Genomic DNA, 19,815 nt, shown 5'->3' on the forward strand with positions numbered 1-19,815 from the left:
ACAAAAGAAATAAAGAGCAAGAATGAAAAAGATGGGAATGTCAGATAAGATACCTTATAAATACTAATTTTGAGTGTCTTTCATTTGTGAAGGCCATGAATTGTTATCCGAATTACAGCAACGCAGATTTAATGGCTCTGATGGCGGCGTCTCATGGTCTCCAATGGATGATGAACTACTTGCACAGCCACAGGTTATGAAATTATTAGATTCACTTCGAGAGCAATATACCCGTTACCAGGAAGTTTGTAGACAACGAAGTAAGCGCACACAGTTGGAGGAGATTCAACAGAAGGTGATGCAGGTATGTATCAAATAACATATTCTGTTTGGATTTTGTTGGGGGACGTTGTTCAAGGTCTGCCACAAGTGTTTTGGAGATAGTTTCTGTGACTGATTTCTTACTGTTTGTTCATATTTTGTTGAACTCTGAAATAATTTTAGTTATGTGTTTTTATAATTATAATTTGCATTTAAATTACATTATTTCTACAATGAAGATATTGGAGATCATGTAACCAGGAAAACGTCAATGAAAACTAGTTGATGGAGTATCATTTGTGGTCTCATTTTTTTATCTTACAAAAAAAATAATTTTTTGAGGCCGGAGCAATAGCATAGCAGTAGGGCGCTTGCCTTGCATATAGCCTATCCAGGACCATGGTTCGATTCCTGGCTTCCCATATAGTCCCCCAAGCCAGGCGCAATTTCTGAGCACATAGCCAGGAGTAACCCCTGAGTGTCATAGCGTGTGGCCCAAAAAAAAAAAAAAAGTCTTTTATTTACACTTAAATTATAAGAAAATCCTTTGTGTTAATTTGGGCTATATGGAATTTTTCTTTGTAATATATATGAGAAATTATAATATTACATTTCATTATTTTTCAATACTTATAGAAAACCTTAAATATGTCCAGTGCTATTAATTAGGAAATTGTGATGCTCATGAATGTCTTTTTCATTTATTTTTTGTAAGGAAAGTTCACTCATTTTCATAGGGGGCCTTGGATCATTCCCAGCAGTACTCAGGGCATACTCCTAGACTCCTGACTCTGTACTATAATTTTGAGAGAAAGAAACAATAGCAAGAGTAAGTAAGAGTATTATGAAATCCCAAGTACTTTTGAAAATAAAAGGAAATATTAAACTGTACAATGATTTTGACCTTTGAGACATAGGCCATATATAAGCAGAGAGGACAAACTGATGGGATGCTGGGATTCGAACCACCATCCGTCCTGGGTTGGCTATGTGCAAGACAACTACCTTACCGCTGTGCGATCTCTCCGGCCCCTGTGTTCTAATGAAATTTTACTTATGGAAGTAAATGGTGGGTTGTAATTGAGCATTTACATATGAACATCATAAGAAGTAACTCTCTTCCAACACTGCCCAAATGGCTTTGAGAAACACAGGACTTTGCCCCGATGAACAGGTTTTTTTTTCTCTCAGTATTGTCAGAAACAATGACCTCAAGTTTGTACCTCAACTTTCTTACATCTTCTCAGAATCCAGTACACAGTGACTGAGGAGGCAAACCTGATGGGAGACTTAACAAAAACATTAGTAACAAAGTAAATGCCTACAGGATGTAGTTTGCTGATATCCGCTCTGGAACATAAGATTGGAACATAAGATTGTCGTAGGAAAGAAATGAAGGAATATGTAATCCACTTTGCTCAAAATAAAAATCATTATTATTTAAAAAAATGAGGGAAATAAAGGGGTTGGATCATAAAAGGTCTTGGTTTGCAAGAAAGCTTTAGGATTTATGTAATACTAACATATAAATTGCAGATTTTTGAGAATATAATGTCTTTTTCTTTATATCATATTTTATGTTAAAAGCTATTAAAATGAGGTAAGTTTTGCCAAGTAGCATGAGAATATCTCTCAATACCAAGAGGACAGACTAGACGTGTTCACTTCATTTAGGCAATCAAGTTCATCCTTTTCTACTTCTTCCAAGTTGCTCTTGGGAAGGAAGTATAACTTCTTTGTTTCCTATTTTTCTTTTCTGTAAACTGAAGAAAGCAATAACAATAAGAGTAGTAATAATAATGGGGCTGTTATAAGGTTCAAAGAAGATAATTATTTTAAGTGTCTAGAAATCAGCACATAATGGATTTTTTTTATTAATAGTGCCTTTTATTTGCACAGTCATTAAAAATGAATTTCTATAATCATGTACCTTTGTGCTAGGTCAGGAATATAATAGTGAATAAAAATAGGTATAGTTCCTACTTTCATGATACACTATTACATAATCACAGAACAGTTATAAAATTGCTGCAGTGCCAAATCCAAGAAGGAAGGTCATGGAAATAAAGGTGAGAAAGAATATTTGAAAGATGAATCATTTTTCTGGCTTTCAAGATTTAGTAGATGAAGGGGTTGCCCTTTAGGGGTCACTGAATGAGATCTAGCTTTCAATGTGGGTTGAAGAAGTTGGGTTTCAGACATGTTGAATTTGAAGTTGTATTATAACTTTAAAAGAAAATGTTCCACTTTGAGAATTCTGCAGAAGTGACTAAGAAGTCCCTTTAAGATGTTTTCTCCCAGCTAATATCTCTAGATTCATCATAGATTGCTTATGAGATAAACCTCAAAAGAACTTTTTTAGATGTTTTTTAATATTTGTAACTCAGAAAAAAATTTTTTTCTAAACATTGGAGTCTGCATTTCAGTTACTTGCTTATTACTGTCTCAGTGATTTGCTTAAATGTTTGCTTCAGTTCACTTTTCTTTTATTAAGTAACTGTGTATGTTACTTGCTATGCAAGGATACCATCTTTTTACTGGGAATTTGACAAAGCAAACATGCGATAAACCTTTATATGCATAGATGAGATAAACATTAAAATAATGGATGAAGTTGCTTATTTAAGTAAAACTATTTAAAATTTTAATGTAGAACTATTTAAAATTTTAATTTTAGTGTATCTTTATGGGCCCAGAAACTATTATTTAAAGAATAAAAATGAAAATGCAGAAAGTGAAATCCTTAACAAGTCCAGAGATTAATTCAAGTTTGGAGTGATAACTTGTTTGTCAGCTGTGTTCAAGTGATTATTAATAGCACTAATCTTGATGGAACCACCAAAGAGAAGAGCCAAGAGTAGGCAAGAAAGAAAGCTTTTTTCTTAATACCTGAGTTTAGAGAAACCACAACATTTAGTGTCAAGATAAGAATTAAAAAAAAAGACAGGTGAAAAATTTTTTATCAGTGAAGAAGAACAGTATAGAGTTCTTTGTGTGGAAGACAAAGAAGTGAGAAAGGATTTCTGGAAAGGAGCTAGCATCCCCGTCAATTTCTTCTGACAAGAAAAAGAGAATGAACAAGCATTTCTATAAGAGGAAGAACTACCATGTCTGCTGGAATACCAGGATCCAGCTTATTGTTAATCCTGGATATGGGGTGAGCCTTTGGGGTGAGTTTTTAAATAAGAAAAAGGTTGGTGAAGGGGCAGTAACAACTGTGGGCAATTTTGTACCTCCTAAAAAGTAAGACCTAGGTTAACACCTAGAGTTAGAAAAGAGCTTGTATTAGTATTAGGACTCATATTACTGTGCTAAGGCACAGTAACAAAATAGTATGGATTAAGACCTTCAGATACAGAAAACAGTTCTTTTAGAAGTACAGAAGGCTAAAAGTCTGAGATAGGTATAAGCAGGGTTTTCTGAAGTTAGTGAGGAAAGATATGCTCCAGGGCTCACCTTGGTTTGTCCATGGCTATCATCTCTCTATCTCTGCATGCCATTGTTCCTTTATATTTCCCTCTCTCTATGTCCATTTACAGTTCTTTCCTTAAAAGACAGTACTCGGAGTAAATTAGGGCCCATCCTAGTACACCCATTTTAAAATTATTGCATTTTAAAAGATACTATAAATAACATCCTAATATTCTGAAGTCAGGACATTAACACATGAATCTGAGGGATACAACTCAGGTAGTGTTATTTGCATGCTAAATATTAAGAGGCTGAAACTCTAGAGAAGTATGTTTTATGAAGGGGAAGGTTGTATACATCTGAGAGGATCATTAAACTATTACTATCCAGTACCCTGAGACTGTCAATAGACTCTAAAATATAATTGAAGGGATTAACTTTAGCGAGGAAAAGGAAGAATCCCTCAGTTCTAATTAGAGAAGGCACAGGTAGAACGAATTCAGTTGTCTCTATAGAAGTCATGTATTAGGAAGATGGAAGACTTCTAATGATATTTGTCATTTTTGTAAGTAAGAGATCAAAGTTATTTGCTGACTCTGTAGTTTTGGATTGAGTAAGAAGGGACTGACAGTTTAAGAGGTTTAAATGGAATGGACTTAATTCCAAATGTATTTTGTAGAGATTGGAAAATAAAATTACCATAGAAATGTGGTATTTTTAGATAACATTGATCTAAAATTTATGACAGAAACATTCTGACTTGTTTTATAGCTGACTTAATTCATGGACTGGCTGTTGAGATACAGAGAGAATATGGTAGATCAGTAATTTGTTTAAACATTTGTGTTTGGCTGCCTGGAGTTAAGGGGTTATAAGAAAAAAATGAGAGGAGGAAAGGAGTTAATGTATTGGAAATTCATTTTTAAATGATGGACCAGCTCATTGGTTAAGAAGGAAACTAGATAAGGGAGAGAATTATAATTATAGTTATGATCATGGTGATGGTAAAATGATTATTGTTACAATTAAATAAATTACATTATAATTCAATTAATTTTTTTAGAATTTTAAGTGTATTGCTTGACTATTAGTATTTATCATACAATGGTTCCTGTATTCTGTTTTAGGTATTTCATAGTTTTGGAAAAGTTCTATTTCCCTTTTTAAAGTGAAAATTTAAATTAACACTATAGTAACATATTGATTCTATCAATACATCTAGAACATAAACTGTACTATTTTTCATCTTAGAGGAAATAAAAGTTTAACAAGCTTAGAGGAAATGAAAAATGTTTTCATTTACATAGATAATAGCTGACTATCTCTTTCCCCAAATCTGTAAAAGTAGAATTTTTTGTGACTTATCTTTTAAAATAGGATGAAAGACTGATGGTGATGGAGGGTCAATGACTTCATACATAAAATAATAAACATTAATACTATTACAACCATATTTTCATAATGATAATAAAATGTTTAAAAAATAAAATGATGGCAGGAGAAATAGTATAGAGTTTAAACTTCTAGCCTTGCATGCATCCTAGCACCACATATGATTCCAAGCAATGTACGATGTGATCCCTGAACATAACTAGGAGTAAGTCCTCAGCACTGCTGGGTGTGGTCCCCCAAAAATAATGAAAAATAAAAATGATGAAATAAAATATGACAGAAACCAATATATGTAATTGATAAAGCATAAAATAATATAGTTCAGCATCAAAAAAAAAAGAAAGAAAGAAAAAAGGGGCCGGCGAGGTGGCGCTAGAGATAAGGTGTCTGCCTTGCAAGCAATAGCCAAGGAAAGATCGCAACTGCAAAAAAAAAGAAAAAAGAAAATAATATAGTTCAGCATCAGACTTAATAGAATTATTCTAGGTTCTCCATACTGTTGTTACTACATTTAAAAAAATTAGGGGCCGGCAAGGTGGCGCTAGAGGTAAGGTGTCTGCCTTGCGAGCACTAGCCAAGGAAGGACCGTGGTTCGATCCCCTGGCGTCCCATATGGTCCCCCAAGCCGGGGGCAATTTCTGAGCGCTTAGCCAGGAGTAACCCCTGAGCATCTAACGGGTGTGGCCGAAAAACCAAAAATAAAAATAAATAAATAAATAAATAAATTAGATTTTTTTACATGCTTATGGGGAGAAAATGGTACTTCATCATTGACATTTTATCAATATTCTTAATCTTTGTGTGATGGTAATTACTGCCAGCACAACAAGTATTAATTCTGAGCTGTATAATGGCATGGCTGTAGAAGGCTGTGTTCCTCATATTCCCATGTTCTTTTTCTGGTTATATAGTGATATGCCTTTGATTGCCATGCCTTTCTGCTGATACAACCTCTTCCAGATATTCTCTCATCCACTTTTTTAGTACTAGTCTGACCAGCAACGCCTGGTGCATAGCTACATACTATTTTTAAATGTTTGCAAATATTTGTTGTGGCAAGTTTTAAGAGCTCAACATGAAGGTTATACTTTGCAAATAAATGTAACTATTTGAAAAATCACATTGATCTAGTTTGAGCACAGTATATTAATATTCAGATTGACTATGAGATATCCTGATTAAAATTAAGTTTTATAAGTTAGCTTGGCAAACTTCAATCATTTATGCATTTAAATAGATTTGTTTATTGGGGCATCAACCTCAATTTGCATCATTTTATTAGAAATAGTGATGCATTTACTATATCTACATTACTAATATTGAATTCAAGGAAAATTTTATCAGAATACATAAAGAATATATGTTCACTGACTATGTAATTTGTGTTTTGCAAGGAGATAAGTTTTGCTTTGTTTAAAATTGAGTTTTAGATTCATGACTTTAGGAAAATTTCATGCTACTGAATATTTTTTGGTTTTGATGTTCTAATAGAAAATCTGCTGCATTTTTCTACTAGAAAATATTCTGCTGCTAAATTGTTTACAGAACCTGACAAAACAAAAATTTAAATGTTTAAGTGGTATCACCTTATATTTAAAAATAATATATATGATAAATGAAATTATTAACTGGATACTTTCATATTTTGTTTTTGCGCCACAACTGGTGATCCTCAGGCCCTGCACTTCAGGCTCTGCACTCAGAGATTTCTCCTGATGGGGTTTAGGAACATAATGTATGTGGCGATTGAACCTTGGCTGGGCCATGTGCCAGGCAAGCACTTTGCCCCATATACACTTGGTCCAGCCCCAGCTAACAACTATTTTAAATGCTTCAATTTTACACTTTTAGGATTTAGATATTTCTAGTAAAATAATCACATTGTTTAAAATACTTAAATGTCTTTTATGTTTTGTATTTATAGTCATAATTCATAGTAATAAAATATGTAGTATTATAAAACAATTAAGTCCTCCCAAAAGTAAATGAGAAATTGTTTTAGAATGTCTACATAAGCTTCTTTGAAATTTAATTTTTAGGGGCTAGAGATATAGCACAGTGGGAATGGCATTTGCTTTGCACATGGCTGACCCAGCATTGATCCCTGGCATCCCATCTGGTCCCCTGAGCCTGCCAAAAGCAATTTCTGAGCACAGAGCCAGGAGTATCCCCTGAGTTCCATCAAGTGTGGCCAAAAAAAAAAAGACTTTATTTATGTCTAGTTTTAAAGCTATTGAATAGGACCAGTGAAATCATCATCCAAATTGTATTCTCTACAATTGGATGATTTCACTACAATTTCCTGAGTTTGCTTCCCACCACTGCTGACTCCTCAAGGGACTAAGATGTGACAGGTGAAGTCATGGTGATCCATCAAGCACTGGACTATCAGGAGGTCTATGTTTCTGAGCAAGCATTTCCCGGAACTGGCCCTGACCTACCCACATGCCCCAATGTCACTGAGTCTGACCCTTATTAAAGAAGAGAATAAAAGTTTAAGCACTTGGTTAAGAAATTTAGGGATTTGGGCATAAATTATAGATGTGAAACAAACTTTATAAAGAGGGGACTATATAAATGGGAGGCCAGAAGAAATGAGGCAATATGTATGGTCCCTTGAGCACTGCAAGAAGTGATCCCTGAACACAGAGCTAGAAGTAAGCCTCTAACTACAGTCAGCAATGGCTCCAAACATGTATATAAATGCACATATATGTATATCCATAAATACACAAAGTGTTTATGGTTTTTTAACTGGCAGAAGTAGAAATATTGTAAAGTAATAATCAGGGGCCAGAGAGATAGTTCAATAGGTAAGGAGTTTGCCTTGCATGCAGCCAACCTGGGTTCCATCTCCGGCATTCCATATGGTCCTCCAAACACTACCAAGAATAACTCCGAAGCAATGCTCGGTGTGACCCAAAATTCAAAAAATACATTTTTTAATTAAAAAGAGTTTGAATTCTGATTTTATTATTGTTTAAAAACTAGTACTTGTTATATACCTTTCAAAGGATTTTTTACAGTTAAAAATGTTCCGGGCCCGGAGAGACAGCACAGCGGCGTTTGCCTTGCAAGCAGCCGATCCAGGACCAAAGGTGGTTGGTTTGAATCCCGGTGTCCCATATTGTCCCCCGTGCCTGCCAGGAGCTATTTCTGAGCAGACAGCCAGGAGTAACTCCTGAGCACCGCCGGGTGTGACCCAAAAACCAAAAAAAAAAAAAAAAAAAAAATGTTCCATAGATAATTCTTAGTATTACTTAATTCAAATATAAGAAAGTATTATGGACAGCAGTTTTAGAATATATACTAACAACCATTAACATTGTATCACTGTACTTAAGGTAATTAGAACTTTTTCTGTTAAGAAAACTAAAGAAAAAAACGTTCTATGTAACTGATATATATTCAGTATAAGATTACTTAGAATTTGCAGCAATTAGAATCATTCTATTAGAAAATCAAAGTCTTGAAAACAAGTATTATAGTCATTTGAGGCAGTACATTATTTAATTTGTATTTAATAAGAGTCTATTGGTTGAGCAGATGGGAGAGAAGGAGGAAGACAGGCAAGGAGAGCAGACCTTTTAAAAAATACTTGCCGTCATAAATAGCTGTAGTGTAGCCACATGAAAAATCATAGTATTCTAGTTAAGTGAAAAGCATAGCACAGAATTTTTTTTCTATAAGAATTGACTATAGCACTTAAATCTATAATACACACACATATATTTATATATACACACACACACACACACACACACACACACACACACACACACACACACACACACACACACACACACACACACACACATATATATATATATACACATACATAACTACTATGGGGCTGGAATGATATGACAACCTGGTAGGTTTCTTACCTTGCATGTGGCCAACTAGGTTTGATCCCTGGCTTGCCATTTGGTCCTTGAACCTGCTTGGAGTGATCCCTGAGCAGAGAGACATGAATAAGCCCTAAGCACAGTCATGTGTTGCCCCCCCCCAAATGACTACTATCCTTGTGAAAAATTAAATAAATATAAATTTAAATTTTATATTTGTCATTTTATGATGTACTTTTATATAAATATTGAAAATTTGATGCAATATTGGATTTTTGTTTGGGGGGAAGATACATCTGGTGATGTTTAGGAATTATTCTTGGCTCTGTGTTCAGGAATTAGACCCGGGGACCATTGGAGATAAAGGAATCAAACCTGGGGACCATTGGGGATCATTGGGAATTAGGCTCAGGGGACCATTGGCAATAAGGGTATCAAACCTGGTTGGCCACATTCAAATCTAGCACCCTACTCACTGTACTATCTCTTCTGCCCATTGGATTATTTTTTTTAATGAACATATTTTAGTCTGTTAGTAGTAAAAGTGCACCTTTTACTTTAGTGCAACTTTGGTCCTAGTTTTTCAATAATGGATTGTGTTATCTTAGGCAAAATACCTGGTACCTATATAGCATTAACTTACCTTGTCTGTAATTTCTGTCGTGTTATGCATCATAAACACTCATTCACTTCTTGCCAAATATCCTGGATATTTTTTGTTTTGTTTTGTTTCCTGGGCCACACCTGGTGATGCTCAGGGGTTACTCCAGACTATGCGCTCAGAAATCGCTCCTGGTTTGGGGGATCATATAGGATGCCAGGGGATCAAACTGGTCCGTCCTAGCCACACTGCTCCTGCCCCTAAATACCCTGGTTTCAAAATTAGGATATAACCATGTATCTCTTGTTGAATTTTATTCTAATTTATTGTTAGCAAATACAAATTTTTTGTGTTGTTAAAATTACTGTCTATGTCATTTCATAGTGCAGATACAATTATGGATAGCAAAGATTTATAAAATCTATATCTTCTGTCTGAAAATTAATCTTTATTATCTAATCCAGTACCTTTTCCCAGAAAACCCAATAAAATCAGAATACAATTATGTTACTAGTCAACATTCTGGATCTGAGTTGGGAGAATTATAATGACTTGATGGGCAGCATGCTTTGTGTGTTCCTGAATTCAGTGACTAGAATTATGAGCATAATCCCTATGGGGTGTGAAATGTAAAGGCCAAGGGATCTCCTCTGTCTGCTCCACCTGGATCAACCATCCTTCCACCATAACTATTGGGTTGCTGCTGACTTAGCAAAAGAAAAATGCATCCATGCTATTGACTGGTAAACTGTGTTCTACCCTATATCCTTCTGAGTACATCAGCAACTGTCAGACTACTGTCAGGTCTCTGTGTTTAGATCCTGAGACCCCAGATGAATATTGCAGCAGTATCATTCTATAGTTTAAGGTTTCTCTTCAAAGTGAGAAAACTGGTATTTTGATGTTATGTTATTTAAGAAATATATTCCATTTTATCAGTGCTTTGAGAAGAACATAAGATTGAGTCAGGTCATGTGAACTTTGGTCCTAGTTTTTCAATAATGAATTGTGTTATCTTAGACAAAATACTTAATCTGAACTCTGCTTTTCTTATCTTATAAATTTTTAATTCTCTTTTATAGGAGTGCTCCAAATTTCTTCAGCCTGGCACTAGATCAGATATTTAAAAGATTAAGGAGTGCCCCCCCCAGTATAAATAAATAAATAAATAAATAAATAAATAAATAAATAAATAAATAAAAGCTTATGGTGCTGCTCTGTATATTTATCCAAACTTAGTTTTAAAATAAGTTATAAAAGTAACTTCTACTTCCTACATGATATAATTTAAAGAATTTTAAAATATTTCAGGAACTTTGTAGAAGGAAAGAGGGAGATTCCTTCTAATAAAAATTTGAGAATCTTTTGATTATTTTATCATTTCATCTTAACTTTCATCATAGGTGGTGAACTGGCTTGAAGGGCCTGGGTCAGAACAACTACGAGCCCAGTGGGGCATTGGAGACTCTATTCGGGCCTCTCAGGCCCTACAACAGAAGCACGAAGAGATTGAGAGTCAGCACAGTGTGAGTAGCTTTCTCCACCGTAGCTATAGGACTGTTACCCAAGTGCTTGATGGGTAGCATTAGAAGTTGATTTTAGTATAAGGACAAAATTCACATTCTGTTTAATATTTAGGGATCATCAAGTACAGTTTTACCTCTAAGTCATTGATTTAGTTTTGTCTTGATTTGTTTTTGTCTCCAGTACTGTTTAATTATATAGTTTTATATGAGCACTTTTTTTTTGGTAGAATTTGAAAAAAAAAATACAGTGACAAAAGCAAGAATGATAATATAAAAATGGACCCTTTATCTGTGGTTCCTGAGAAATTAATATTCAGATCTCAGAGAAAGGCCATTCAGCTTTTTTGGGAATGTGCAGTCCAGTGAAATGCCTGGAAATTATTCTAAACTTGTTTCATTAAATACAATGGGCAGAAAGTGACTGAGGAGAGTGCAGGACTTCTTTCTATTCACTGTACACTTAGGGTTCTTTCACTTTCTTCATTGTGTAGAAACAGATTTTTTTTATCTTTTTTTTATTAATTTTTTATTTTGAATTATGAGAACAAAAGATGCAAAAAAAGAGGATAAGGTAAAGTTACAGTGGAAGGACAATCACCCATAACATAATTATCAGAAGAAGTCCCCTTGCTGATATCTTAACTTTGAACTTTCAGCCAAAGAAAGTTAAGATAAATAAAACAGAATCCATGTGCAATTACTTTGTCCCTCAAGTATAATGTAGCACATTATAATATTTCTTAACAGCACACAAGGCAATCTAAAGCCATCAAACTTACATAACTCCTTAAACATTAGAGGCATAGTATTTTTTTACATTTCCATGTACATGCATATTAGCTTAAGTTAACCTCAAATTTTAAGTGCCTGTGTTTTAAGGATTAGAGTCAAAGGAGCACAGTAAAAACGGTGTTAGAGTGGCAATTGTTGTTTGCATAGGCCCACCAAAATATGAGAGGCATGGAAAGGAATAACCTTGGCCTAAATACAAAGAGATCCTACCCCTGAAGTTTCCTGGCATAAGACCAGCTCTAGGCTTCAGGCAAGTTATCCTTCAAACCAAGACATTGTCCATAGCGCCAACACACTTATCACACAGTCTCTGTTGTTGGTATCATGTTTCTGTATTAAAGATTCTGGAATCTGCATATCCTACATTGAAGTCATGATGTGGAGTGCCTTCTCGTTTCACCTCACCATGAAAGGGCAATGCAGGAAGCCCTGTCCTGTAAGCAGGTTGTTGTTGTTAAGTCTTCTCAGTGTTAAGGGAAGTCTCTTTTTTTTTTTTTTTTTATTTAAACACCTTGATTACATACATGATTGTGTTTGGGTTTCAGTCATAAAAGGAACACCACCCATCACCAGTGCAACATTCCCATCACCCAAGTCCCAAATCTCCCTCCTCCCCACCCAACCCCCGCCTGTGCCCTAAACAGGCTCTACATTTCCCTCATACATTCTCAATATTAGGACAGTTCAAAATGTAGTTATTTCTCTAACTAAACTCATCACTCTTTGTGGTGAGCTTCCTGAGGTGAGCTGGAACTTCCAGCTCTTTTCTCTTTTGTGTCTGAAATTTATTATTGCAAGAATGTCTTTCATTTTTCTTAAAACCCATAGATGAGTGAGACCATTCTGCGTTTTTCTCTCTCTCTCTGACTTATTTCACTCAGCATAATAGATTCTGTGTACATCCATGTATAGGAAAATTTCATGACTTCATCCCTCCTGACAGCTGCATAATATTCCATTGTGTATATGTACCACAGTTTCTTTAGCCATTTGTCTGTTGAAGGGCATCTTGGTTGTTTCCAGAGTCTTGCTATGGTAAATAGTGCTGCAATGAATATAGGTGTAAGGAAGGGATTTTTGTATTGTTTTTTTGTGTTCTTAGGGTATATTCCTAGGAGTGGTATAGCTGGATCGTATGGGAGCTCGATTTCCAGTTTTTGGAGGAATCTCCATATTGCTTTCCATAAAGGTTGAACTAGATGGCATTCCCACCAGCAGTAGATAAGGGTTCCTTTCTCTCCACATCCCCGCCAGCACTGTTTGTTCTCATTCTTTGTGATGTGTGCCATTCTCTGTGGTGTGAGGTGGTATCTCATTGTTGTTTTGATTTGCATCTCTCTGATGATTAGTGATGTGGAGCATTTCTTCATGTGTCTTTTGGCCATTTGTATTTCTTCTTTGTCAAAGTGTCTGTTCATTTCTTCTCCCCATTTTTTGATGGGATTAGATGTTTTTTTCTTGTAAATTTCTGTCAGTGCCTTGTATATTTTGGAGATTAGCCCTTTGTCTGATGGGTATTGGGTGAATAGATTCTCCCACTCAGTGGGTGGCTCTTGAATCCTGGGCACTATTTCCTTTGAGGTGCAGAAGCTTCTCAACTTAATATATTCCCATCTGTTAATCTCTGTTTTCACTTGCTTGGAGAGTGCAGTTTCCTCCTTGAAGATGCCTGAAGTCTCAATGTCCTGGAGAGTTTTGCCTATGTGTTGTTCTATATATCTTATGGTTTGGGGTTGGATATCGAGGTCTTTAATCCATTTGGATTTTACCTTCGTACATGATGTTAGCTGGGGGTCTAAGTTCAATTTTTTGCAAGTGGCTAGCCAGTTGTGCCAACACCACTTGTTGAAGAGGCTTTCCTTGCTCCATTTAGGATTTCCTGCTCCTTTATCAAAAATTAGGTGATTGTATGTCTGGGGAACATTTTCTGAGTATTCAAGCCTATTCCACTGATCTGAGGGTCTGTCCTTATTCCAATACCATGCTGTTTTGATAACTATTGCTTTGTAGTAAAGTTTAAAGTTGGGGAAAGTAATTCCTCCCATATTCTTTTTCCCAATGATTGCTTTAGCTATTCTAGGGTGATTATTGTTCCAAACAAATTTCAAAAGTGCCTGATCTACCTCTTTGAAGAATGTCATAGGTATCTTTAGAGGGATAGCGTTGAATCTGTATAACGCCTTGGGGAGTATTGCCATTTTGATGATGTTAATCCTGCCAATCCATGAGCAGGGTATGTGTTTCCATTTCCGCGTGTCCTCTCTTATTTCTTGGAGCAGAGTTTTATAGTTTTCTTTGTATAGGTCTTTCACATTTTTAGTCAAGTTGATTCCAAGATATTTGAGTTTGTGTGGCACTATTGTGAATGGGGTTGTTTTCTTAATGTCTATTTCTTCCTTATTACTATTGGTGTATAGAAAGGCCATTGATTTTTGTGTGTTAATTTTGTAGCCTGCCACCTTGCTATATGAGTCTATTGTTTCTAGAAGCTTTTTGGTAGAGTCTTTAGGGTTTTCTAAGTAGAGCATCATGTCATCTGCAAACAGTGAGAGCTTGACTTCTTCCTTTCCTATCTGGATTCCCTTGATATCTTTTTCTTGCCTAATCGCTATAGCAAGTACTTCCAGTGCTATGTTGAATAGGAGTGGTGAGAGAGGACAGCCTTGTCTTGTGCCAGAATTTAGAGGGAAGGCTTTTAGTTTTTCTCCATTGAGGATAATATTTGCCACTGGCTTGTGGTAGATGGCCTTAACTATATTGAGAAAGGTTCCTTCCATTCCCATCTTGCTGAGAGTTTTGATCAAGAATGGGTGTTGGACCTTGTCAAATGCTTTCTCTGCATCTATTGATATAATCATGTGGTTTTTATTTTTCTTGTTGTTGATGTTGTGTATTATGTTGATAGACTTACGGATGTTAAACCATCCTTGCATTCCTGGGATGAAACCTACTTGATCGTAGTCGATGATCTTCTTAATGAGGTATTGAATCCTATTTGCCAGGATTTTATTGAGGATCTTTGCATCTGCATTCATCAGCGATATTGGTCTGTAATTTTCTTTTTTCGTAGCATCTCTGTCTGGTTTAGGTATCAAGGTGATGTTGGCTTCATAAAAGCTATTTGGGAGTGTTTCCACTTGTTCAATTTCATGAAAGAGTCTTGCCAGGATTGGTAGTAGTTCCTCTTGGAAAGTTTGATAGAATTCATTAGTGAATCCATCTGGGCCTGGGCTTTTGTTTTTGGGCAGACTTTTGATTACCATTTTTATTTCATCAATGGTGATGGGGGTGTTTAGATATGCTACATCCTCTTCTTTCAACCGTGGAAGATTATAAGAGTCCAAGAATTTATCCATTTCTTCCAGGTTCTCATTTTTAGTGGCATAGTTTTTCAAAGTAGTTTCTGATTACCCTTTGAATCTCTGTCATATCAGTAGTGATCTCTCCTTTTTCATTCCTAATACGAGTTATCAAGTTTCTCTCTCTCTCTTTCTTTGTTAGGTTTGCCAGTGGTCTATCAGTCTTGTTTATTTTTTCGAAGAACCAACTTCTGCTTTCGTTGATCTTTCGGATTGTTTTTTGGGTTTCCACTTTGTTGATTTCTGCTCTCATCTTTGTTATTTCCTTCTGTCTTCCTATTTTTGGGTCCTTTTGTTGAGTGCTTTCTAGTTCTATTAGCTGTGTCATTAAGCTACTCAGGTAAGCTCCTTCTTCCTTCATGATGTGTGCTTGCAAAGCTATAAATTTTCCTCTCAGTACTGCTTTTGCTGTGTCCCATAAGTTCTGATAGTTTGTGTCTTTATTGTCATTTGTTTCCAGGAACCTTTTGATTTCCTTCTTGATTTCATCTCGGACCCACTGGTTATTGAGTGGGTTATTGAGGCTGTTTAACTTCCAGGTGTTAAAGTTTCTCTTCTGAGTCCCTTTGGAATTCACAAATAATTTCAGAGCCTTGTGGTCAGCGAAGGTAGTCTGTAAAATTTCTATCCTCTTGATATTATGGAGGTATGTTTTATGTGCCAGCATGTAGTCTATCCTGGAGAATGTCCCATGTACATTGGAGAAGAATGTGTATCCAGGTTTCTGGGGATGGAGTGTCCTATATATATCCACTAGGCCTCTTTCTTCCATTTCTCTCCTCAGGTCTAGTATATTCTTGTTGGGTTTCAGTCTGGTTGACCTATCCAGTGTTGACAAAGCAGTGTTGAGGTCCCCCACAATTATTGTGTTGTTATTGATATTGTTTTTCAGATTTGTCAACAGTTGTTTTTAAATATTTTGCTGGCCCCTCATTTGGTGCATATATGTTTAGGAGAGTTATTTCTTCCTGCTCTACATACCCCTTGATTAATATAAAAATATCCATCTTTGTCCCTTACAACCTTCCTGAGTATAAAGTTTGCATTATCTGATATTAGTATGGCCACTCCAGCTTTTTTATGGGTGTTGTTTGCTTGGATAACTTTTCTCCAGCCTTTTATTTTGAGTCTATGTTTGTTCTGACTATTCAGGTGCGTTTCTTGTAGGCAGCAGAAGGTTGGATTGAGTTTTTTGATCCATTTAGCCACTCTGTGTCTCTTAACTGGTGCATTTAGTCCATTGACGTTGAGAGAAAGAATTGTCCTGGGATTTAATGCCATCTTTATATCGAAATTTGGTGTGTCTTTTGGTCAGTCTTGTCTTAGATTAGGTCTTTCAGTTTTTCTCTTAAGACTGGTTTTGAGTCTGTAAAGTTTCTGAGCTGTTTTTTTGTCTGTGAAACCATGTATTCTTCCGTCAAACCGGAAAGTGAGTTTTGCTGGGTACAGTATTCTAGGTGAAGCATTCATTTCATTCAGTCTTGTCACAATATCCCACCACTGCTTTCTGGCATTTAGTGTTTCTGGTGACAGGTCTGCTGTAAATCTCAAGGATGCTTGCTTGAATGTAATTTCCCCTTTTGATCTTGCTGTTTTCAGAATTCTGTCTCTATCTGTGGGATTTGTCATTGTGACTAGGATGTGTCTTGGGGTGGTTTTTCTTGGGTCTCTTTTGGTTGGTACTCTTCGAGCATGCAGGATTTGATCACATATATTCTTTAGCTCTGGGAGTTTCTCTTTAATGATGTTCTTGACCGTTGATTCTTCCTGGAAATTTTCTTCCTGGGTCTCTGGGACTCCAATGATTCTTAAGTTGTTTCTTTTGATCTTATCATAGACCTCTATTTTCATCTGTTCCCATTCTTTGACTAATTTTTCCATTGTCTGTTCATTTGTTTTAAGTTTTTTTTCCAATCTCTCCTGTTGTATGGAATTGTTATGTATCTCATCTTCCACAGCACCAAGTCTATTCTCAGCTTCTGATACCCTGTCCCAGAGCTTATCCATTTTGTCATTCACTTCGTTTACTGATTTTTTCAGGCCTGTTATTTGACATGTTATTTCAGTTTGGAGTTTTGTGATTTCTGTCTTCATATTTTCTTGATTCTTATTAGTGTTCTGTTCTATTCTATTCATGGTTTCTTTGAGTTCTTTGAGTATATTCCATATTGCTACTCTAAAGTCCTTATCTGAGAGATTGATTAGTTGGTTGGTCGTTAACTGGTCATCAGAATTGTCATCTTCATTCTCTATGTCTGATGCTGGCCTGCGTTGTTTCCCCATTGTCACACTTGTATTGTGGGTTTTTCTACGTGTTGTGGTGGTACTCATTGGTTATATGATGCAGGCCACACACTTCTCTGGCTCCGCCCTTTCTGGATGGGCTGACTTGCCTCCAAGGTAGGGGAGTCCTCCGTGGATGAAGCCTCACACAGGATCAAATCTTAGGCCCAAGCACGCAGCAGAGAAGACAGTCTGGAGAGAAATTCTTGCTTCTGTGATCCAGTACAGTTCTTAGTGTGGTTTTTTTCTTCTTGTGATGGTGTTCTTTTTTAAGAAAGAGCGCATGGCTGCGTAGCGAAGTGGAGCTAAGTGCCTTCTGGAGCCTCTTTTCAGCCCACTCTCAGGAGGTTTACGCAACAGGATAGCAGAGAGACACACACAGGCAGCACTCACAGTTTTTCACAGTCGGGCCCCACTGGTCAGGCGTAGTTTTCACTCGCTCGCTGGGCTCTTCAGAATGCTGTATTTTTGGGGTTCACTTCCCAGGACTCTGAGTAGAGTCACTGGCTCGCTGGGTAGCTTCCGAATGTAGTTTCTTTGGGGTTCGCTTCCCAGGGCTCTGAGGAGAGCTTCCAGAGTTCAGGAAAGATAGAGAAGGGTAGGACAGGGCTCCCTTCCGGTGCTCAGTTTCCTCAGAAGAAGCACAGCCAGGTGGAGACTCTGCAGGTAGAGCAATCAGCACTCTGCCTGGAGACCCCCACATCCAGCCATTTCTTACTCACTCACTGGCTCGCTGGGTAGCTCCCGAATGTAGTTTCTTTGGGGTTCGCTTCCCAGGGCTCTGAGGAGAGCTTCCAGAGTTCAGGAAAGACAGAGAAGAGTAGGACAGGGCTCCCTTCAGGTGCTCAGTTTCGGGTTCACTGGGTAGCTTCCAAATGTAGTTTCTTTGGGGTTCGCTTCCCAGGGCTTTGAGGAGAGCTTCCAGAGTTCAGGAAAGACAGAGAAGAGTAGGACAGGGCTCCCTTCCGGTGCTCAGTTTCCTCAGAAGAAGCACAGCCCGGTGTAGAGTCTGCAGGTAGAGCAATCAGCACTCTGCCTGGAAACCCCCACCTGCAGCCATTTCTCACTCACTCACTGGCGCGCTGGGTAGCTCCCGAATGTAGTTTCTTTGGGGTTCGCTTCCCAGGGCTCTGAGGAGAGCTTCCAGAGTTCAGGAAAGACAGAGAAGGGTAGGACAGGGCTCCCTTCCGGTGCTCAGTTCCTCAGAAGAAGCACAGCCCGGTGGAGATTCTGCAGGTAGAGCAATCAGCACTCTGCCTGGAAACCCCCACCTGCAGCCATTTCTCACTCACTCACTGGCTCGCTGGGTAGCTCCCGAATGTAGTTTCTTTGGGGTTCGCTTCCCAGGGCTCTGAGGAGAGCTTCCAGAGTTCAGGAAAGACAGAGAAGGGTAGGACAGGGCTCCCTTCCGGTGCTCAGTTCCTCAGAAGAAGCACAGCCCGGTGGAGATTCTGCAGGTAGAGCAGTCAGCACTCTGCCTGGAAACCCCCACCTGCAGCCATTTCTCACTCACTCCCGGGAAGTCTCTTTTGAGCAGGACGATGTCTGAGCAGTGGTAGGGTCTTCCGTGGTAGAGGATTGCTTCCAGGTGATGTTATAGACAAACCTCACCATTAAGGGGCAATACAGCAAGCCCTGTCCAGTAAGCAGGTCATTGTTCTTGTTGTCTTCTCAGTGTTAAGGGAAGTCTCTTTTGAGTAGTTCGGTGTCAGAGCAGCTGTAGGGTCTTCCCTGGTACAGTAATGCCTCCGGGTGATGTTATATACAACCTTGGATGTTTTGTAAATGTCTTCTGTAGATCAAGGGGTAAATGGAGAATGCCTATAATTCTGAGGCCTGTGCCAGGTCTTTATGTCAATGTTCAGGGTGTAAGGTCTCATTGCACTACAAGATTTGTGTGTTCCCATTTTTATTAGATAAGAACTTATTAGTATGTATAGTATTTTCCCATTTTAGTGTGCCTAAGCAAACAAGAAATAAAGCCACGTGGTGCTATCAGATATATGGGGGCGTAAGAATATTTCCAACAAGACACATGACTTGATTCAAACATAAGTATTAAACTGAGGGATTCTTTCACACCAAATTCCATATTGAGCAGTTCACAAAGAGAAGATAAAAACCATGGGGGGTGGATCATCACTGTATAAGAAAGTATTCAACAAAAGTTTATAGCTGTCAAAGAAAACACCCATAAAATGTTGAAAAGATATGTGTCCTTTTTATGCCTTTTAAAATAGTTGGGTGGGTGTTAACTCCAGGGAACCACTTTGGTCTGTGACTTAGGACTCAACATACTTAAGGTAGAAAGGGTAAATGAGGAGTAATGATGATAAGAGTTA

General features: G+C 37.3%; 1 protein-coding gene across 1 annotated transcript in view; it reads left to right on the plus strand.

Annotated features, from left to right (window-relative positions):
• The window catches only part of SESTD1 (SEC14 and spectrin domain containing 1), a 122,330-nt gene that overhangs the window by 79,640 nt on the left and 22,875 nt on the right, over nt 1–19,815 (plus strand). The window contains exons 9-10 of the mRNA XM_049773432.1: nt 93–304; nt 10,917–11,039. Of these exons, the coding sequence (XP_049629389.1) occupies nt 93–304; nt 10,917–11,039 (335 nt within the window). The remainder of the gene's footprint in view (nt 1–92; nt 305–10,916; nt 11,040–19,815) is intronic.

This window comes from Suncus etruscus, chromosome 5 (genome assembly GCF_024139225.1).
Source record: "Suncus etruscus isolate mSunEtr1 chromosome 5, mSunEtr1.pri.cur, whole genome shotgun sequence".
Classification (NCBI taxonomy): domain Eukaryota; kingdom Metazoa; phylum Chordata; class Mammalia; order Eulipotyphla; family Soricidae; genus Suncus; species Suncus etruscus.